The following is a 23,283-nucleotide window of genomic DNA, read 5'->3' as shown; positions in this document are numbered from 1 at the left end:
ATGGGGAGGAACTAGGGTCACTGCTTGGGTATATACACATAGATGGTGTATGACAAAGTTCCTTAACTTTTATCTTACTTTGGCTTTCCTTCCCAGATAGAATGATATTTGCAATAGAAAAGAGAAAAATAGGAAACATAGTCCACATGCAGTTCAGACACAAGAAAACTAGAGAGAGAGTAGGAAAGCAGCTGGCTTCTTTTGATGAGTTCAAGTTAACATCCCAAACAAACTACATCCTAAAGTACTGAAAGAATTGGGAGGAGCAGCTGATGAATCACTCTGAAAGACCTTCAAAAGATAATCAAGATGGAAAGAGTGGACCACCAGGCCTTGAGCATGGCAAACATGCTAACGTTCAGAAAAAGGGAAGCGCAAAGGTGTCTCAAACAACAGGCCAATAAGATTGACGGGGTTTTAGGTAAATTCTAGAACATATTATGAAGATGATGCTAGTGATTCTCTGGAAAAGTAAATACCAAGTTAAACCATTTCAGGCCAACCTATTTTCTTTTCTTTTTTTTCTCTTCTTTCTTTTCTTCTCTTTTTCCCTGTCTCTATCCCTCTCCTTTCCTTTTTTGGGCTAAGTCCTATTCACTGTAATATGGAAGTATTCTTGAATTCACAAAGTTTATCTAAGTGGAATAAATAATATTTTAGGTTCTACCAGGCTGAAAAGGCTTTAAGTATGGTCAGACTGACAGATAATAATCACACTCCAGAGACCAGTCTGTCTAGGAGCAATTCAGCCCCAGTTGCCTGACCACATTCTTGGATTAAAGCAACCCAAGAAAACAAAGTAAGATCCAAAATTCTCCTTAATCTTGTATAACTTCCTTAAGCTTCTGTTGTAACTGAGACAGAGAAAAAGGACCAGAGTGCGTTAAGCACACAATTGTTAACCCATTTAAAGTGAACTGTTCTAAATGGCTTTGGTCACTGGAGTGATCGATGGATACATATCATATTAGCATGGAAATTCTTACTCTAAATGAAACCAAAAGACAAAAGGACTTTGTAACTAATAAGGAAAGCTCTGAGGATCTCCTTGTAGAGACAAACAAAGGAGCCGGGTGAATTGGTTGTATCATGTGTTCAAATAACATTCTATGGGATACTTGTTCATCTCGTATTGCAGCACTCATGGTGAGAATTCATAAAAAGACCACCATGAAGATAATTACATATTACAAGTCAACATCTGTTGTAGAGGATAAGGAAGCAGAGAAATTTTACAAAGAACTCAATAAGACTCTCCAAATTAAATAAACATATATTTTAATATACACATAGGTAGGTATAAAGGAGGATAGAAATATTTTTTTAAATATGTGACTCAGAATTAAGAAAGTAAAGAAGGCAAAATACCCTAGACTATAGACATGAATATTTTCTTCAAGAAGAATGTTATCAGTTGAAAGACATGGAAAATATTGAGATGATATCACCTAAAGTATAATTCAGTATATTTTAACAGAGAGGAAATAGCTGGCTATCAAAGTTATTTTTTGCAAAACTATATGAGTATAGCTGAATTACCATTTTGTTAGAGCAAAGATAAAAATTAGAAGTAAGAATACAAATGTGAATAATCTATGGCATGAAATTAAACAAATTTAGCCTGATTTATTTAAACATGTTATTGCCAAAAAAATGAAGGAAAATGGATAAAAGAACAGATATGGGCACAGATTCTTAAGAAATTTTAATTGGTTGATGTGAATCAGTAGATACAACAACAACAACAATAACAAAACCAAAAGACCTTTAAAACAACATTTGCTAGAAATAAATCCTTATATTCAGAGTGATATGCCAGCTAGGGGCAGTACCAATTTCTAAATATATATCCATTTCTAAAATTGTATGTATGAAAACAGTAGAAGATTATCAGATGTATTGTCATAAAATATTGAAATAAGTTTAAAGTAAGCTTGAGGAAAGATTCAATCAAACCAGATCATAACTGAAAATGTGCCAGGATAAAACTAAAAGGAAGATAACAAATAAGTGAAAACAAAGCAGAAAATATCTGTGAGGATAAACTGTAATATACGAATTCTTACATCAATGATGACACAGCCACTATACTTAGATTTTAAAAACACAGTTTACAAAAAACTGAATCAGGATGCAGAATTACAATAAGTCAACAAGTAGGGGAAGAGTTATTGCATACAGGGAGATAGGAGGCTGGAAGGAGAAACAATTATTAGGATATTAAGGGACTGATTCTCAAGATATCTGAAATATATCAAATGTTTGAGTAAAATCGCATATGCTCTGACTATTATGCCCTGAATAAAATTATTATGGCCACCCCTCCTTCCTTGCCATTAGGACTGGGAGAACTGAGTCAGGATAAACTTTAAAACTCTGGCCACTTTATATACCATTGTGTCATAAACTCCAGGTACATTATCTCCATCTTTGCTAGGATAATTCCCCTTCCCTTTGAGCATTGCCCCTCACCTCCCTAGACCTTCTTATCTTAACCCTTATTCTGTCAGAATTAAGTTATGATTCTTTCCTGGAATTATCTCTTGTTCTGCCCATCAGTGTCCTCACCCTATTTATCTGCCTTTGTTTCCCCTATAAGACTATATACTCAGATTTTGTATTCTGTTTGCAAACTCTAGTTAGCTAAAACCCTATATAAGTTCCCTGCCTCAGTTCCTCTGGGCCAGAATGATTTGGACACCAGTCCCATCTCCATCCGGTTGGCTAACCCAAAGTCTCCACATTAAAAGATTAAAAACCAATCTCTATCTTGCCTCAGTTTCTCTGGCATAATAAGACTAATAGGAAAAAATGATTCCTGTTTTAAAAAGATAATAGGAAAAACTTCAATAACTAGACATCTAGCTCACCATTTCCACAAAATATTAAAATAAAACCTATACACATATTGAAGGAGTGCTTAATTATTCATTTATTCCATCAATACGTATTAAGCATCTACTATGTATCAGGCACTGTGCTAAGTATAGGGGATACAAATACTAAAAACATAAGAGTTCTGGTCTTCAAGGAGCTCACAGTCTAATGAAGAAGACAATTATACAAATAAATGCATGCAAAGCAAACCATAATACAGGATAAATAGGAAATAATTTATAGGGAGGTCCTAGAATTAGGGGGGGGGTTCAGGAATTTCTATAGAGGGTGGAATTTTAGTTGGGACTTAAATAAAGTCAGGAAGGTCAATAGAGCGAAGCAGAGTGAGTGTTCTAGACATGGGAGACAGCCAGAGCAAATCCCCAGAGCTGAGCGATGGAAGTTCTTGTTTATGGAACCGCAAAAAGGCAGGTTTCACTGGCTCAAGTACATGTCAGGGAATACGGGGTAAGAAAGGTAGGAGGGGGTTAAGTTATGAAAGATTTTGAATGCCAAATGGCTTTTTGTATTTGCACCTGGAGGCAATTAGAAGCCATTGGAGTTTATTGAGTATGTTGGGGGTGGGGAGGGACAATATCTGGCATGCATTTTAGGGAAATCATTCAAGTAGCCAAATAGAGAATGGATTGGAATGGGGAGAGTTTGAGGTAGACACCCACCAGCAGGTTGTTGCAGTAATTGGAGCTAAAGGTACGAAGAACTGCCCTAGAGAACAGGGAGAGGGTATTCAGAAGATGTTGCAAAGGGAAAACTGACGAGCTTTGTAAGAGCTTGGATATAGGATGAGATAGAGTGGGGAAGCCAGGACTCCTAGGTTGCCAGGCTGCAGGATTCGAAGGATGGTGCTGTCCTCTGTGATAAGAGGAAAAGAGGGAAGGGTTTAGGGAGAAAGGCAATGAGGTCACGTAGTGAATTTAAGTTGTCCCCTAAACATCTAATTTGAGATGTCAGAAAGGCAACTGGAAATGCACTATTGAAGCTCAGCAGAAAGATAACATAGCTGCAATCAGCATTAGCATAAAGATGGTAATTAAATCCATGGGAACTGATGTAGAGGGCAGAACTCTGGAGAAGTCTATTCGAAACAAGGACACTTGAAACAAGGTGTTAACTCAGTGGAATTGAGGAGATGATGGTTCTCTAGTTCCAATATATTCTTAGTACTGAGCATGGGGATGTCATGGTTCTCTGGTTCCCATAGATACTTAGTACTCAGCATGGTGATGTCATGGTTCTCTAGTTCACACATAATCATTGTACTGTAATGATATGATTACAATAAGGTATATAAAGGCTGAGAGGACTGGAAATGAGACACTCCATCTTTGACCATCCTGGGGGCTCTCCTGCCTCCTTCACTCCTCTACTAAGACCAAGGCTTATCCCAAGATCCTCCAGGGAGCTAGTCCAGACACTACAAACTGATGATATTGTCTAGTAAAGTTGAGGTCATCTAGAGGGAGAAGAGAATCTGGAGGGATACTTACAGTTACAGGGCACAGCAGACAGAAACAGGGGTGGGCTTCCCAAAAACTTAAAGAGAAGAGTTTTAATGAGGAGACAGTGATCAATGAGTCAAATACTGAGAGGGGCCAAGGAGAGTGAGAATGGAGAAAGGTCATTGTATTTAGCAGCTAAGAGATAAGTAATAACTTTGGGGAGGGCAGTTCAATTGAATACTTGGGTCAGATGTCAGATTGTAAGGGGTTAACAAGAGAGCAAGAGGAGAGAAATTGAAGACACTTGTTGTAGACATCCTTTTCTAAGAGTTTAGGTACCAAAGGCAAAGGAGAAATAGGATGATAGTAGGGATGGAAGGAAGATCTTTTCAGGATAGGGGAAGTGTGAGCATGTTTGGAGGTAATGGGAAAGGAGAAAAGACAAGAGGAAAAGTTGAAAACAAGTGATAGAGTGGAGCTAACAGAAGAGATTATTTGTTGGAGGAGATGAGATGGAATGGGATAGTTTGAACAAGGGAGGGATTAGCTTTAGTCAGAAATAAGGCTGTCTCATTATCTGGGGCAGGGGTAAAGGAGAAGAAGGTGACAAAAGGCAACTAGGTAACGGGATATGAGGAAGAGGAGATAAGAGGAAGCTCATAGGGAATGGCCTTAATTTTCCTATAAAATATGATCAAGAGACTCAGCTGAGAGGGTTGAAGGAGACCCGTGAGGGGTTTGAGGAGGGATGGGAAGTTGTGGAAGAGCTGCTGTGGAGAGTGGGAGAGTGAGGTGATGTGGGGGGATGTAGAAGAATTGCCTAGCACCAGTGAGGGCCCAATCGAGATTATGTACCATAAATTTGTATTGGATCCAGGCAGAATGGTTACATGATTTACTCCACCTTTATTTAGCAGCATTTTGTAAGTGTGAAGATGATGAATCCTGGGGTGACACAAAACTGAGTCTTGGCTGGACATAATAGGAGGAGTGAGAGATTAAGGAGAAGACTGTTGAATTTGTTCATCAAAAGTGGATCACATTTTATAGTTATGTAATTGACTAAAAGGGACAGAGAATGTAAGATACCTCTATACTTATTATTTTTTAACAAAACATTTGATTTAGGAGAGTAAAATGTTTAAAGGCCCTCTTCCAAGAAAACATCTCCCATGAATAGACTAAAGTTATCCAAGAATCGTTGCAATATGCAATAGCAGATAACTTGGTTCTAAAATGTCAAGTGAGACAGAAAACAAAGAGAAATGAGTTGCCAAAGACATTTGCCACTGTCATGAAAAATTTCCAGGAAATAGGAAAATTTCTAGAGATGGTGATGGCCTTAGGAAACTTCTATTTTTGAAAAATGTCACATGAATTGGATCAAACTCTGAAACATTGCAAAGCCTCCTAAAGAAGACTCATAATCATTCAAAATATTCCCACCAAGTTATCTTCTAAGCAAAAATCAAATAAACGAAGAAGAGATATCTCCCAGGCTATGATATATACACAGATGGACAATCCATAGACTTGGTCAATTGGAATATATCTCTTGGCGAGACACTGTAGCTAGACTATACTAAATAATGAAGTTGATCAGGGGAAGAGCAGGCTCAGTTGTGTTTGGGAAATGATGCAGTGCTTTTAAGAACCTCAAGTTTTCCCCTGAAATGAAGGTCCACCTTTTTATTCTCATTTTTTTTTTTTTTTTTTTTGTGATACCATTGGACTGGAAAGCATGGAGTATCACTGTCACTGAAGGTTAACCAAATGGCAGTGGGGAAGTCTACTTTGGGAGTGAGTAGGCTACAGTATATTATCCAGTAACATACCATTATGAAGTAACATAAAAGTTAATCAAAATTATATGAGCAAAAAAGGAGATAAGCCTAAAATAATCATCACTAGCATTTATGTGGCACTAAGGTTTGCAAATTGCTTCACAAACATCATATTCGATCCTTGTGCAACAACTTTGGAATGTAGATGCTGTTATTATGCCTTTTTGCAGATGAGGAAACTGAGGCAAATAGGTGACTTGTCCAGAATCATACAACTAGTATGTGTCTGAAGTAGAAACTGAACTCAAATCTTGCTAATTATACTAACTCAAATGTGAAGAATGGATAGTGTTCACAAAATGTCAAGAGATGCAGGAAAAGTCTCTGGCCCAGTGGATAGGTCTTTGTGTGGAATACATGGGAAACTATGCATAAAAGTCAAATTGGATGAGAAGACATGGGTGGATTAGTCTAATCTTCATCAATGCAGGGAGTTCCACATTGATGGGATCATAGGTCCACTAATGAAGAGTCATTAAAATTTCAATGACAACTTGAAAAGAGGATGGAGTGCTCCAGGAAACTATGCTTGTCTTGTTCTGGGTGATATTTAGAGAGATGATTTAGAAACAGGGATACCTTCAATCCTTGATATATTTTGCATAAGACACAAAACCTACAGAAATAGCTAACATTGTCAGGATTCAACAAGATCTCCATGAGCAAGAATTTTGGGCCATACCAAATTTTACCCTTGGGTTCAAAAAATCAATTCCATAAGTGCATGCTAATGAAAGCTCAACTGGATGGTAATTCATCTGTAGAATGCATGATCAATATGATCTAAAGGATGCCCTGGGATTCCATGAAGACAGGCAGTGACTAGGACAAGAGAAGCAATGGCTCTGCTCTATTTTCCCTTGGTCTGACTATAGAGTCCTGGGTACCATCTTTTAGGAAGAACTTTGATGAACTAGAGAGTATCCAGAGGAGGCAAAATACAATGATGAAGAGCTCCAAAAGAAGCACATATGATGATCCAAAGAGGAAGATATGATTGGAGGAGGGAAATTCATGATAACTGTCTTCCCATTTTTGAATTGTTCTCCCAGGAGAAAGATGTTGTCTACAAAATAAGAGGGTTTGACCAGACTTCCTGGATTCATTTCAGCTCAAAGTTCCCAGAATTCAAAGGATTAAATTTTTCAGGGTGTGATTTTTGGTCAGGTAGCAGAAATTTCAAAGAGATTGTAGCAAAAGTCATTGGATTTGGAGACCAAGAACTCAATTTTAACTCTAGATAGGATAATTTCAGCAGAGAGGCAGGGACAGAAGCCAATGGTCCCAAGCCAAGACAGGGAGAAAATGGCAACTTTTGTATATCACTTTTCAAGAAGTTTCATGTTGAAAAAGAGAAAATAAATGGAACCGGTGACTGGGGTCAAGAGGAACAAAGGAAGGCTTCTTTTAGGGCAGAGGGGACCTAGGTGTGACGTGTTCCCTAGACCCAGAGCTCTGTCATGGGACCCCCTTACAGACATTGCTAAGCTCCAAAACACTTCTCAGCCCCGTCCCTGACCTTTCCCACTCGCCTTTTTCAAATGCCTCCCTCTCTAGTTTCTCTCCTAGGCTGAATACAACAAACAGGTTTGGTGAGAACCAAGGAGGAGTGGAAATACTTTTCTGAGTACTCTCACTTGGCACAGCTCACAGCTGGCAGCTTGTCACCTCCCAAACAGGATTCCATTGTCACCTATTCGGTTTCCAAGGGCAAGAGCCATTGACCCAACTGGGCAAATACCTCTTTGCTTCAGAAAGATTTTTTTCAGCCTCAGACTATCAGGTTCAGTACACCTCTGGGAGTATCTCCGGGTGGCTAGCTTTGGGCTTATGGAAGGCTTCTCAATAGCCAGTTCCTTATCATCTCCTATCCATGGGATGGAATTTTATTGATAATGGCAGTAGCTAGGATTTATATAGAACTTTATCTCATTATATCGGTTCTTACAAAACCTCATAAAGTGAGTACTATTGTTAATCAAAATTTACAAATAAGGAAATGGAAACCTGGAAGTATTAAGCAATTTGCCCAGTGACACACGACTATTAAGAGTCTAAAGCTGGTTTTCCTGTTCTAAAACCATCTATTTCTCCTTTATGTCACTCAGCTTTCCAAGATCCAAACGATTGCAGGTTTGGATTCAGGATTGGAAGTAATCTTTGGGGCCACCCAATCTGATCCTCTAATTTTGTAACTGAAGAAAGTACAACCACACAGATAGTAAATGATAGAAACAAGATTTGAATTCAACTCTTCGGACTCCAGCCAAATCCAGGGATATTTTTCCCCATTATTCCATTGTGTCTCTGGGCACTGCCCATCTCAGAGCCCATCCATAAAGAAAATAATACTTTGGTTATTAATCGACCTCTCTGATTAATGATAAGAACATGGCAAGTGCTTCAATGTAACTATTTTAATGATTCCATTACATTCATTGAAAGGCTGCTGTCTCCTTTGTCTATATCCCTGTTCCATTGATTTTCCAATCTACCCAAGAGCAGTTGAATTAATCTACTTATCGTGAAAAAGAACTTGTTTTTTGCTCCAAGCTAACAAAAGCTCATTAGCACCATGGCAAGGCCAAGGGAGAATTTTTTCTTTCATAAGCCATCATTAAGATGGGGCTACTAGGAACAATCATCTTCCCTCAGCCATCTCCCACTTCAAAGACGTGACTGAGACATACCTGGAGGGAATAAGAATTCATCCTGTGACCTACCTCATGTAGTCCTTCACTGCCTCTGAAACCACTCCTTGTTTATTCAAAGAATCTGCAATGAAAAATATCCTTTGGTTATTGTTTTGTTTTGTTTTTTTTGTCTCGTACAAGGAAAATTGTGTTCACCAGGAAACCAGACATCAAAGCAGATCTGATTTGATTTCATGGCCACAAAATCATGAGATATTCATTTTTTAAATCCTATCTTCTTTTCCATTTTTCCTCAGGTTTTACATTTGGTGTGAACAAAGATTTGCCACTAACAGAGGGATGGGTGGGGATGGTGGATAGCACTTTTATTTCTTGTCCCAGCTAGGTTATTTTTTTTCTCATGAATTCTCCAAGAACCACGTGTTCTTAGGACTCCCTTTAGTCGATCAGCTCCAACATTTGTTAAGCTAGTACTTATGCTGGGTATTGTGCTAAGCACTAGAGAAATAAAGAAATGATTTATCCAAAAGAGGCATAGTGCCAGTCAAGAGCAATCAATAGGTTAATCCTGTGCCATTCACTAATAGGACAGTCTAGGGAAGTTTGGGGATGGATTATATGGTTCCAATCTGGGTCCAGGTAATACCTCTGACACACTCTGGCTAAGTGAACTTGTTGCTGTTGCTCTGTTATTGTCATGCCAGAATCTTCATGACTTTGTATGGGGTTTTCTTGGCAATGACACTGGAATGGCTTGCCATTTTTTCTCTGGTAGATTAGCAGAGATTTAGTAACTTGCCTTGTTGTTGTTTGTCCCTTGTTCTCAAAGAGAATTATGACTTCAGGGAGGTGCTGCCATGATTTCAAGTGAATTGGATTTATGTGGGGAAAGGCTGGGCTGCCTCAGTTTCCCCTCCAGAACCATCTGGATTTAGTGGTAAGATATAGATCAAGACCACTGGAGATGGCAATGGGGACTTTGGCCTTTTAAAGACTAAGGCCTCTTTTACTGAGGCTGCACCCGTTTAGTGATTAAGGCTAGGTAAGCAATGAGTCAAAGAATCTCCTAGGGTTATAGAACTAGTAAATGTCTGAGACTGGATCTGAACCCAGGTCTTCCTGATTCCAGATCTAGTACTCCATTCACTGAGCCATGAAGTCAGGCAAGTCATTTAATCTCAATACCACATCTTTCTCCTCACAAAGGAAATCACAAGCCTAAACCAACAATGAGCAATGGAAATGGCTATGAGAAGAGTGGATTGGGAGGCCGATGGGCTACCCAGAAACTCTGCCTTAGCCACTTGCTACCTGGTAACCTTCAAAAAATCATTTAGCCTCTGCGGGCCTCAAGTGTCTCCATCTATACAAAGAGAGATTCTATGACCACCACTAAAGCCAAAGTTGTAGCTTAACACCTTTTACAGAAATGCAAAGGCAAAGGCAACAAGCAAGGGTGGGCTGGCTCACTCCTCAAAATGAGCTTTTGATCATGACTGTGACATGGGTTAGTCGTATCCAGGGGACCACTAGGATGCTCAGTTACATTATTGGCCAGACCCATCTGGTTGTTCTCTCCATTGCATTTTCCCCTGCTGCATTATTGATTGGGAGAAGGAAGGAAAGAAGCATTTATTAAGAGCATTATTATTAATACAATATTCTAGACTGTACTAAGTGCTTTACAAATACGATCTTATTATGTATTCACAACAACCAAGGGAGGTAGGTGCTGTGATTATCCTCATTTTATACTTGTGGAAACTGAAACAAAGACGTTAAATAAATGGATCAGGATAATACAGCTAGTGATTTAAACTCAGGTTTTCCTGCCTCCTAGCCGAACTCCACAGCACTACTTAGATATCTCTAGTAAGCTACAGCATCATCTTTTTGGTGACTCCTTCCAGTGGTCATAATTAGGTTAGCCAGGTCTGCTCTGAATCTGTGCAATTTTTCAATGAAACAGTCAATGAGCACAAGAATAATTACCTATGTAAGTATGTGTGTATATGGAAAGAGAATGAGAAAGAGAAAAGGAGAATAAGAGAAAATGAGAGAAAAAAAGAGAGAGAATGAAAGAGAGAGAATGAGAAAGAGTGAGAAAGGAGAGGAGAGAAGAAGAGAAATAGAAAGAATAACAAAGAGAAAAAGGAAGAAGAAAAGAAAGAAGAAACAAAAAAGAGTAGAGAGAAAGAGAGAGGGAAAGGGAGAGGAAAAGACAGAGACAGAGAAGAGGCAGAAGGAAAGAGAACGGTAGCATGTGCAAAAAGTTTAAAAAGCCCTGGCCTAGTGGATATGAAGCACTAGTAAAGGATCCAATAGTGGATACCAGTGAAGTACCTGGGCTATTCCTCTGTTCTTCCTTGTTCTCACCCTTTCCCCATGCTACTTCTGCATGTTTTCTCTGACACTTATAGTAGTTTTCCCATTGCCTTTTGGATCACTCCCATTGCTAGTCTTCTTTAGAGATTGTGGTGTTCTATAGTCTATAATGATACAGTACCAGTGGAAGAATATTGGTTTTTTAAAGTGGCATGCTTTGAATCACAGAAAATTTTGGGAATGTATCAAGCCCTGTATGTTTTAATTCACTCTCTTCCTCCTATTTTATTCTGACTAGTTCACTGTCCAGCCACTGTACCCATCCAAAGAAAACAGATGAATGCACTAACTTAATCAATTTTATGTCCAACTGATTACAATAGGATGGAGAAAGGGCTTTCTTTACTTGGATTTTTCTTCTGTGAATTGTTAAACCAATCAATCTTATGGCTGAAGGACCTCAATATCTCTCTTCCATTACAGTACAGGATGTACTTCATGACAATGGGATGAAAACCTTGTTGCTAATCACTCTTCCTATTGTTTGCTGTTACAGATAATAATAATTAGAAGATCCTTGTTTCACCAAAAGACAGCATAACATCTTTAACATATTCATAAGAAACTTCTTTTTGGAATAAAAAAGCTTTCGGAGTCCAAAGGCAAATTTTGTTCCATTGAGTCAAATACATTTAAAAATGATCAACAACATGCACATACAGTGTAATTTGAGTTCTCTATAATTGTCAGCCAATTATGACATGGAGCTATGGAGTATTGTAGAAAATTATTTGTAGAAAATCATCTTTTCATCAAGGACATCCTCTCTCTATATAAATATTTAGATAATTTTCTAAAAGATTTTATTGGAATGAAAAAGTAGGGAGTTCTAGATGAGTTCTCTTATGTTGTGAGTAATTTCATCTATGTTTCTTTTTCTCATATCAGTAATATCTTCCCCTCTTTGAAATATTTGGAACGCTGAGCCCCTCAGTGCTTTCAAAACAATGTGAGTTTTAGCACAAGTCTTTAGGAGGAGGGAGAGGATAGGAGGAAAGGAAAAAAATTACACAGTAACTTTATTATGTATTTAAAAGAAATAGCAACTTGTAAATAATAAATTGCAGTTTCATTTGCAATCATCCTTTTATTCCTCTACGTTATGGAAATGCTTATTTTCTTAAATAAATTAAAAATAAGTTGAAAATAATAATGCACTGGGGCCTCCTGTATATGGTGATTTCACTATCTTTGGCATTGACTACTAAACATGCTTGCAGGTTTGTTTTTTCCAGTTGTTGATTTTTTCTCCATCTATCAGGTGGAGTTCTCCTCAAATGATCAAGTTTAGCTGAACTTAATCCAGAATCTTATCTTTAAACCTATTTCTATCATCCTCTCCCATGTGCTCAATCTCTTGGAATCCACTGGATACAAATGTTAATCTTATTGTGGTTTGGAGGATCTTGTTGGGTTCTAATAAAGTTTCTTTATCACTTCATCTTCTAGGACAGACATAAACAAGTTGTAAGTTTCTTTATACTGTTCTGCTTTATTTCTTCATTGCTAATCATCATAGAAATTCAGGGTGGGATAACCAGGTAACCCACAGAATGATGTTTCCTATTTATTATTAGCCCATGATGAAACCATCCTTCCCCAAACTTCCTAAGTCACTTCTCTGAAGAGAGGCAGATGGGGAGAAACAGCAAGACAACATCTTCAAGAATTCAAATAATAGCTTACATTTCTGTGCGTCCTGCCTGAAAAATGCCCTTTTCACAAAATTTTCCCAGCAATGATATTGCCATCCCTATGCACAGAAGGGTAAACTGAGGCTCAGCAAGGTGATTCAGGTCCTTTCCAATGGGCTTGTGCTGGAGAGAGCCATCTGTGTCTAGAAAGAGAACTGTGGCAACTGTGGAGCACAATATAGTATTTTCACCTTTTTTGTTGTTTCCTTGCTTGTGTTTGTCTCTCATTATGTTTCCTTTTTGATCTGATTGTTCTTGTACAGCATGAGAAGTGTGGAAATATGTACAAAAGAATTGCACATGTTTAACCTATATTGGATGTCTTGCTGTGTAGGAGAGGGGAGAAGGAAGTAAAATTGAAAGAAAAGGCTTTGCAAGGGTGAATGTTGAAAACTATCTTTGCATCTATTTGGGAAAATAAAAAGTTATAAAGATAAAAAACTCAAAGAACCCCCCCCCCAAAAGATTATTACCCGGTGAAAACCAGATCATGGACCCACAGTATAATTGTAGGTTTGATTTTTTAGCTTAAGTAGTGAATCAAATGGAGGATTGGAATCAGAATTGAGAGAAGCAGGAGAGAGTCATAGAACAAGCGATGGATCTAGAGTCAGGAAGGACGGAGTTCAAATTCACTTACTAGCTGTGTGACCCTGGACAAGTCTCTTTCTTTCTTCTCTTTGTCCTGTGCTTAGTTCTTATCTTTTTTCTGCTTCTTTAATATTGACTTTCTTCAAAAATCTACCCCTGGCCTTTCTTTCTTTGCTCTCCCTTTTCTTCTTCTTCTCTCAGACATTGTGACCTTCACCTCTTAATTTGGTTCCTTTTTTCAACTTTTCTCTTTTTCTCTGTGATCCCATCAGATCACAGACTTTAAGCCAGAAGAGACTTTATCCAGTCCTAAGAAATTGCTCCCACAGGGTCAGACATTTGGTGTCAAAGGTAAGATTGAAATCTAGTCTTCTTGATCTCAAGTCCAGGATGGTATCTACGAGAACACATCCCTTCTTCGTATGAAATGTTTTAAGTGAATGGGAGACACAGTGGGCAGAGCTGGCCTGGGGGGTAGGAGGACCTAGGTTTAGATGTTATATCTAACAAATACTGATTATGTGTCTCTGGAAAGGGCCTTATCCCCTCCCTGCTCTGGAAAGATCTCAAAGATGAGAAGTTGTCGATAATGTACCAGGCTGCGTTGGTCAGGGTTCCCCACTTGGGGGATTCCACCATCATCTAAAGCAGAGATTATACCCCTTTCTCCATTGTACATCAATCACTGAGTGGGGAACTTTTCTTCCTACCAGACTATAGGCTGCATCAGGACACCACGGAGAAGTCAAACATTTGTTGTTTACTTTACAGTGAGGTTCGCCTTTTGCCTCCAAGTTGGGCAAAATGGCTATTCCAATTCTTAGATTTAATGATTCTATGTCGCCATCAAATTTCCCCTGCCCCCAGTGCCTAAGACAGTGCTCCTGGGATACCCACCACCACCATCCTCACCTCGGCAATGGCCACGGGAACAGGTTCCCTCACTGGAGACTCGGAACGCTCATGAGCTTGACTTGAACCATGGCCATTTCTGGGCAAAAAATGCCAATTCCAAATTCCCCTTTACCTCCTTTAATCTCCTGCCTCCTTCTTACTGTTAAGCTGCCTTCTACCATCTGAAACAGCAGACATTGAACTTCACCCTGCAAGATGTATTCTTGGAGAAGATGTCGTTAGAGATACAGAAGGCCCTCATTAGCACCTTCATTGGCTTAGAAAACATTTTTAATTTCGGTTTCCATAAGCATTTCTGACTGATTCATGGAAGACATTTGGTTCTTTGGAATATATTCCAACAGAAGAGTCAGATTACATTTTTACAAGCCTTGACAAGAATAGCATTTCAGCAGCTTCCAGGGCATTTAACTACTGCATGACCAGGTTCCTTAGATGAACATAGTCAGTCTTCACTTGTATTGTCTCATTGGGGGATCTGGTGGACTGATCAGAAAGTGATTCCGATTTAGAGCTGGTGTCAGGCTGATCCCATAAATATCGGAGCCTTCTATCCACCCTGTCACCCAGATTTCAGACCCTGAAATTATCTTTGACTCATTCCTCATCTTTATTTAAGATGCAAGGGAATGCCAATAAGAATCAGTGGAAGAAACTCAGGATATTTTGTCTAGAGAAGCGAAAACTCAAGGGAGAAGGGAGAAGATGGCGACTGTTTTCAAGTTTGGGGAAGGTTGTCATATGGACCAAGGATTAGATTTTTTTAGTTCTCAGCTAGAAAAAGTAGGAACAATAGTTGCAGAGGGTTGGATTTGGGCTTGATATCAGGAAAAATTTCCTAATAATTAGAACTATCCAAAAGTAGAATGGGCTTCTTTGGGAAATGATGGGTTCACCCTTATTGGAGATCTACAAGAACTTAGAGTGCTATCTCTCAGGATATGTTGGAGTGGGATGCATTTTTTGGTGTGCGTTGGACAAGGTAGCTGAGGAGGTTCCATCCAACTCAGAAGTCGAGCAATTCTGTGATATGCGTTCATTCAAGTCCTGTGAATTCTTTCTTTCAATGACTCTTCATATTGACCTGTTCTCTCTTCTCACCGATATGAAAGGTCATTATGAAGGGTCTCACCCTTGTTCAGCCCTTTATCTCTTTGTCTCTGGGTTATGCTAATGGTCACGCAAGAAGTCTCTTCTTCCTCATCTTTCTACCCCAAACTATTTTGGGCCCAATTTTCACGTTACTTTTCTTGATCCAAAATTTTGATCCTGCTCAAAAGCTTACCCTACCTTCCTGCCATAGAGATAATCCAGTGCCATGCAAAGGACACTGGGCCAGGTATATAAAAGTTGGGCTTTGAGTCACAATCCCACCATTTTCTAGTGATGTGATGATAGGAAAAGCCCTGAGCGTTTCCAGTCTCAACTTCCCCAAATATTAAATGTAGATGATGATACCTGGGTTCCTTCCTCACAGTCTTTGCAAACTTGCAAGTGCCATGTATAGAAGCTATTAGGATTAGCTCACTTCCTTTTCCATAAACTAGAGACTTGCACCTCGATCTCACAGAGTTGTGAAGAGGAAAGAACTTTGTATGCTGTCCGACTTCAGACATGGTTCTGACTTGTGGCCAGATCCAGTAGCCCAAGGCACCTTCCCACATATTTTGCAGCTAAAATCTCCTTTGAGAATTGTCTCCCCTGTGTGACTATGAGCTCTTTGAGAATATGGATGTTTGTTTGTATCCCTAGCATTTAGTACAATGCTTTGCACATTTTCTTGAATGTGTGGACTGTGTGGACCGATACTTTCTTTAGGTATTTCTTGGCAAAGTTACTGAAATGGTTTTCTTCTTCAGCTCACTTGACAGATAAGGAAATTGAAGCAAACAGAGTTAAGTGAATTGTCCAGCATCACACAGCTAGGAAGTATCTGAAGCTAGATTTGAATTCAGGGAATGAGGCTTCCTTAGTTTGGGCCCAGCACTCCTAATCTAGGTATAAAACTACTCTGGAAAGAGATTTCTTGAAGGTATCAATTCTCCTACTACCATCAGCACTCACATTACTTAAGCACATGAGTGACGTGGAGTCATATCACCTTAGATTTAAAACTGGGAGAGATCTTTAGGTCATTGAGTCCCTCTTTCTCCTTTTACAGATGGGGAAAGTTAAGCTCAGAGGAAGATAAATGACTTGACTAAGGTGATACAGCTAATAAGTCTCTGAGGTAGCCTTGGAGACTCCAAGCCCAGTACCACTCTATAGTCACCAACTAGCTAGAAGAGGAGAAAAATTATTCTTTTGAAACTCTTGTCTTTTTGGATAGTCACAGGACCTAGAAATGGAAAACATCTCAAAAATTATCTGGTTTTACCCTCCCAATTTAAAGATGAGGAGACTGAAGTCCAGACTGTTAAATAAGTTGGTCACAGTCCTAAAGTTGGTACTTTCCAGAACTACACCAGCACTGGGGAGAGAAAGGAAGAACAGACTCCTTCAGAGAATGACCTCTGGAGGAAAAGGCACTTGTAGCTTATAAACTATTGATAGCAAGAAATGTCCCTCAGATAAGATCCTCACTACTCTGTCATCGGAGCAAACAAGGGAAAAGCTCCACAAGATGATGTTCTTAGTGCTCTCTAAGTTTTCTGCCCTGGTCTCACTTTTCTTACATTTCTGGTTCCTTCCACGATGTAAGATTCCAGATATAGAATTGGAAGGTCCATTATAGTTGTTTAGTCACCTGACTCATTTAACAAATAAGGTAAATAAGAGGTTAGGCAGCAAGATGGCTCAGTGGCTAGAGTGCTGCATCTGGAGTCAGAGAGATGTGAGTTCAAATCCAGCTGCAGGCACTTACAAGATGAGGGATCCAAAGTAAGGCACTTGTTCTCAGTTTCTTCAATTTTCAAAATGAGGATGCCTATTTCCTACAATTGTTGTGAGGATCAAGTGAAATAATATCGGTAGATCATGTGGTAAACCTTGAAAGCACGCGATCAATGCTAGATGAGCGTTGATATTCATATTGCAAGTTATTTGCCTAAATAAGGTCCTGAGTCCCAATCCAGTGTAATTTCTACTATGCTTAATTTTATCTTAAATTAGATGATTATTAAATTCTTATGTAACTCCAGTTTTCAATGAAATCTTGCTTTTTTCTTTAACGACCGAGTGACAAAGGTCTCTACCACCAGTCCCTTTTCCACACACCCATCTGACCCAGTCAACATGGTTTCCCTTCGCTTACCTGTTTGGTCAATGGCTTGCTGCAAGTTTTCATGTGTTGTGAGACTGTCAACAAATACAACAATTGGAAATCAAAAAATGAATTGAAATAAATGGCACCCGATTTATTTTTTAACTAAGAAGACAACATGATGACAAGTCCACATGTGGACTTCATTCAGAGTGAATTTTCAGAATCCCAAATCATGTCAGCAGAGACCAGAATCGTTATTTCTATTTTGGATGATACTTAATTCACTACTTAAGCTCAGAAGTTAAGCAATTATAGTGTAGTAATTTACAAATCACTGAAAAATCCTCCAATTCTGACTCTGAAGTGAGAATTAAGCTATTTAACTAGGATCTAGAAGCTGGTGTGCTGGTTTAGAGGCAGCAGAAAGAGTACCAATATCACCACCTCACTTGTAATTTATACTCTTAGAGGGTTACTTGTCTTAGGGTACTAGTAACCCTAGACAATTTTCTAAAATTAAATGACTTGATCGATTCACACAGTCCATATGGAGGAGAGCTTTCCTAATTTCAAGACCAGGGCCCTATCTACTATACCCTGCTGCTTTTATGTTCTACATGCTGTGATAAAAGTCCTTACAGTAGGGCAATCCAATAAGCCAAAGGTTCTCAACCTGGGTGCCATGACCCTTTTTTAAAAAAATGGTATTTCAATAATTTTTTAATAGAATTGGTTTTCTTTATAATTATATATTTTCATTTATTTATTATTATTTCATAAATAATAATAAATAAAAAATAAATAAATGATTTATTATTTCAAGAAGCATTCCCTAGATTTTACTAGATTGCCAAAGGGATCCATCACACACATACACACACACACACACACAAAGATTAAGATCCCCTGCACTTGCACTTGGCAGAGTGGGATGATTTAGGGAATATAAACAAGGCAAGTCTCTTTGAGATCAACTCAGGTTTCACCCTGAAACAACTAGTTTCTCCACTGATTTTCCCCTTCCCCATTCACCCTGATAGGGAAAGTAGGGGTTTGATGAATGGATAACTCCAACTTTCAATTATGGGAGACCCAAATGTATCTGTAGCAAGTAGAGAAAGAAACCAGCGTCCAACCACGGCTGCATACTTTCTTGTTTAGAAGTCAGCTCGGGTTTCAACCTGAAACAACTAGTTTCTCCACCAATTCTCCCCTTCCCCATTCACACCAAAAGGGAAAGTAGGGGTTTGGTGAATGAATAGCTCTAATTTTCGATTATGGGAGACCCAAACTCTCTGTGGCGAGTAGAGAAAGAAACACTTACAAGAACCCAGAGTCCAACCACTGCTGGATACTTTCTTGTCTAGAATTCTCTGGAAAGGAGAAAGAAACAAAGTGAGTCCCCGATACCAGCAAGAGGAAAGCTCAGGATTTCCCCCGTTCTTGAGTCCTTTGGCAACAGCTGTATTTTTATTCTCTTCCCAACATATTTCATCTCATTTTTCTGTAAACTTATTAAGTATTTCCCCCCAATACCCAAACCCTCACGTTCGCTGGAGCCAACCTTTCCTGGGAACGGAAAGCAAACTGGCAAAGGAAGGCAGAGGAAAAAAAATAAATAAAAAGCTCCAAAATAAATAAATAAATAAAGCAGGGCAGGGATCCTGGAATCGTGGAGGAAGTTTGAATTCACTTCGGATTACCTGGCACCAAGACAGGGATGGGAAAAGTGAAGGGTCTTCTGTCTTTTGCCTTTGGGAGAGAAATCACGGTCCTTGCTTCCCCCCCCCCCACCCCAAGCCTCTGCCCATATCATGGGGACATTTACTTAAGGCACCTTGCCAGCCGTGTTTATTTGCATGCCATTCTCTGCCAGGCTCTTAGCCCCATTTGCATTTCCTCCAGGGACAAAGGGAGAGCATCTGAGCTGCCCGGCCATTCCCAGACCTGCAGTGACATCCCAGACGCCAGGTCAGGCCCCTCGGTCAGAAGGGGGCTCATCACAGCTCCCGCTAACGAACAGGTGGCACAAAGGACGAGGTCAGGTAAGGAGACTCTCTCCCATTCAATATTTGTCTCTGCCCCGTTGTCTACCAGCTGCCGAATTGGTTTGCTGAGGCTCCCTCCTGCCAAATGCTACTTGCTTTCACTCCTCGTGAGGGGTGTTGAAAGACTGTCAGACTGGAAAGGATCCTGCCCGTCTCCCAGGAAGGTAGCGGGAGTGGGCTGATTGAAGCAGAAACCCCCCGAAGTCTGTTCCTTGCAGAGAAAATAAACCGTGGTGAGTTATTGCTGTCAACAGCTTCTCTGGGAAGGGCCACCCTGTGCCTGCTATTGCGGGAAGGACTCTGCCACTTCCACCTGGGGCCCTCTCTGGGCAAGCCAATTCAGCTCTAGACTTTGGTCCACTCTATAGGTGGAAGGGTGGGACTAACTGCCACCCGGGGCCTTTCCAGCCCCAACTCTGATTCTGGGGTCCTAGACTTTTAGAAGGGGTGTTCAGAGCCCCCTCAGAGTGGGAGCCATGTCCATCGCCCCATCTCAGCATCAGGAGCCTCGAATGGCCACCTTTTTGTAGCATGGAGGATTTCCTTCTGGAGCAGCAGAGGAAAATCCCCCCAAATTTTATGGCCAAATTCAGCAAAGGAAACTGGACGAATCTGGCACCGCTTTATCTGCCCCCCAATTCCAGCAATCACAGGGCCCAGGCTCACCTAGTTCTGGGATGGGAGAATCCCCGCTTCCCTCCCTGGGAGGTAGAGGCTGCTGCTCGTCCAGGGGCAGCCAGGCTGTCTTAGTGGAGCGCAAGATCTTCTTCTTCTCCAGGCTGTGGGATGTCCCCAGGCCACTGGACTCTTCTGCCATCTGTGGGGAGCAAAAGGGCCGACTCACAACAACTGGAACACAGCAAACAGAGCAAGTGTCCCAGGAGCCAACTTGGAGAAGTTGCTGGGGCTGCAGGGAGCTCACGGAGTCCTTGCCCACAAAGGAGCCAATCCAGCTTTGCCAGCTTTCCCTGCCCACCTGGCAGCCGGGCTCTCAGACACCAGACAGTAATCCAGCCTTAAGCCAGCAACAAGGCGGGAATGGGACAATGGGCCCCGGCCTGGGGGCCACCGCACCAAGCTGGGCTGGCTTCAGGGACTGGGGCAGGCCCGGCCACGATGTATGCATTAACTGATGCCTCAACGGGCTCAGTGACAGTGGAGAGGGCCTGCGGGGACTCTGAGAGTGTAGCTGAGGGGAAAGGGGAAAAGGGACCGGCAGCTTGCCTTACTCATTGCTCTTCCTCTTTCAGGCCTGCAAAGTCTTCTCTTCCCAATAACCCTGCAAACCGGTGGTGAAAGTACCCCCTCATTTTACAAATGGAGAAACTGAGGCCCCAGAGTGGGAGTGAATTGTCCCTGAATGCACAATTGGGGTCAGAGATAGGATTTTAACCTGGGGATCCTAAATTCACATTCTTTGTTCATCTCTTTAGACCTGACTTCTCCCTTCCCCTTCCTCTGTTATATGGCATTCAATGCTTCTAGTTTACAAGCCCTCTTAGAAACCTGACTTCTCCCTCCCCCTCCTCGGCTAAATGGCGTTCGATGCTTTCTAGCTTACAAAGCACTAATAGAGACATTATTTCGCAGGTGCTGCTTTACCTCATCAGTAAGGTGGGAAAGAGCCATTATTAATGTCATACTCCAGATAAAGAAACTGAGGAGGCCTCGAATAGATAAATAAATCACCTGGGTTACCTTTCATTATACTATCAGCCAGCATTTACGTGGTATTTTAAATTTTTCAAAGCCCTTCCATACAATATCTCATTCGATCATCCCAACAACCCAAGAGGCAGATGTTTTTGCTCTCCCCATTTTTAGATGAGAAAACTGAGGCTACCAGTCACATACTAGGAAGTCTATAAGGTGATATTTGAACTCAATCCTTCCTGACTCAAAATCTAATGTTCTTGTCTGCTGTCCCAGCCTGCTTTGCTGAAATCCTGAGAGCAATCAGTCCTGGAGGGAGGACTGGGCTCAGAGGAAAGAAAGGCCTTTTGGTGAGTTCCGATCCATCAACAAGCCTTTCCTAAGTGTGTCCTTTTTGCTGGGCACTGGGCTGGGCTGTAGGAATACAAGTGACCTGATACCTGCCCTTGGGGATCCTCCAACCCAACAGGAGACAGGAAGGTACCCTCAGAAAGCAGACAAAATGGAGAGCAGGCAGTTGGGGAGGGGTCCTAGCAGCTTCCAGGAGCACAAAGGGCTTTTCTGGAGAAAACAGCACCAGCTACACCTTGAAGGAAACCCACGCAGGACTCTAAGAGGAAGCAGGAAGAAGCCAATGGCACCCCAGACACTAGCTGGATGACATGGATAAGTCACTTTACATTTGTTGCCCTCAGTTTCCTCCTCTGTGAAATGGGGATAATCATAATACTAATCCCTTATAGGGTCCTTGTGAAGAACAGGTGCTGTCGGGTTTATGAGGTATTTTGCAAAACTTAGTAATAATATACAAATGCAGGATGATATCGTGGCCTCCTCCAGACTCACTCCTCCACAACCCACTTGCCCTTTTATTACAGTGATCTTGGCCAAATTATTCCATATTCGTTTTATAGGTTTTCCCCATTGGCCAAATGAGACTTCTGAAGGAAAGGATGTGCAGAGCTGGAATTAAATGACTTCAGAGTCCTCCCCATGTTTTATTAAGTGATGTGTCAATGGACCCCAGCATGGTTCTTGAAGAACTGGATCATGGGGTTTAATTCATGTGGGAACCGATTATCTTCCCTCTGTTCTGTGGCCCCAAAGCACAACCTTAGCCGGGACGTGACAAAAAGAACACACTGGATTTGGACTCGGAGTCCCTGGATTTCAATGTTGGCCCCGATAGTTTTCCTAGGAGTTCAGTGGGTTCTGAATAACCTCAAAGGTCCCTTCAGGCTGTTTGATTTTACATGTATAAAAAGAGCCTTCGACTCATTTCATAGAATCTTTTGTAGGGCAGATGGAGGTGAAGGACAGATGCAGAAATGGACGCCACGGCAAAGAAAGTAAATGACCAGATCATGGATTTAGAGCTGGAAGGAAGCAAAGCACTGAGCCCTGACCTTGGGGAGGGGGCATTAGCCCAAGGTTACACCGGAGTGAGAAAACAGAGCTAAAGGCTGGTTTACCTGGAGCCCTGGGCTTATGGGTCGCCGAGATCCAGAGCTAGTGAGAACCAGGGCAGATTACAATGAGAGGTGAGGCTGGTTGACATCTGCAGATAATCTCTGTCCAGGGTCCTTATGTCGTTAACCTTGGGCAAGGAAGCTGCAAGAGAACACAAAGGTCTGTTGTTCCACTAGGACATTCTGAGCAAAAGTTCCCCGAGAGAACGGCAATATCCATAACACTACCACAAAATATTTCTGTGAGTAATTAATGATCCTAATAGCACACAGAAATTCCTAGTGCATTGTAGATGCTTAATAAAAGCATGTTCACTTGACTTGACCAGTAATTACTTCCATTAGTATAGCATACTACAGTTTTTTTTATTTGTTTTGTTTTGTTTTTTATTTTTTGCTGAGGCAATTGAGGTTAAGTGACTTGCCCAGGGTAACACAGCCAGGAAGTGTTAAGTGTCTAGAGGCCAGATTTGAACTCAGGTCCTCCT

The 23,283-nt window shown here is 40.8% G+C and overlaps 1 protein-coding gene across 1 annotated transcript in view; it reads right to left on the bottom strand.

Moving 5' to 3' along the window:
• The window catches only part of ITPRID1 (ITPR interacting domain containing 1), a 122,787-nt gene that overhangs the window by 67,726 nt on the left and 31,778 nt on the right, over positions 1 to 23,283 (bottom strand). The window contains exons 2-6 of the mRNA XM_031952687.1: positions 22,799 to 22,937; positions 20,340 to 20,490; positions 18,950 to 18,998; positions 17,674 to 17,717; positions 8,905 to 8,956 (exon numbers count right to left, since the gene is read on the bottom strand). Coding sequence (XP_031808547.1) covers positions 8,905 to 8,956; positions 17,674 to 17,717; positions 18,950 to 18,998; positions 20,340 to 20,490 — 296 coding nt within the window. The 5' untranslated portion in view covers positions 22,799 to 22,937. The remainder of the gene's footprint in view (positions 1 to 8,904; positions 8,957 to 17,673; positions 17,718 to 18,949; positions 18,999 to 20,339; positions 20,491 to 22,798; positions 22,938 to 23,283) is intronic.

Source organism: Sarcophilus harrisii, chromosome 1 (genome assembly GCF_902635505.1).
Source record: "Sarcophilus harrisii chromosome 1, mSarHar1.11, whole genome shotgun sequence".
Lineage (NCBI taxonomy): Eukaryota > Metazoa > Chordata > Mammalia > Dasyuromorphia > Dasyuridae > Sarcophilus > Sarcophilus harrisii.
Note: the sequence above shows the minus strand (reverse complement) of the source record. Positions and strands in the feature narration are given on the sequence as shown.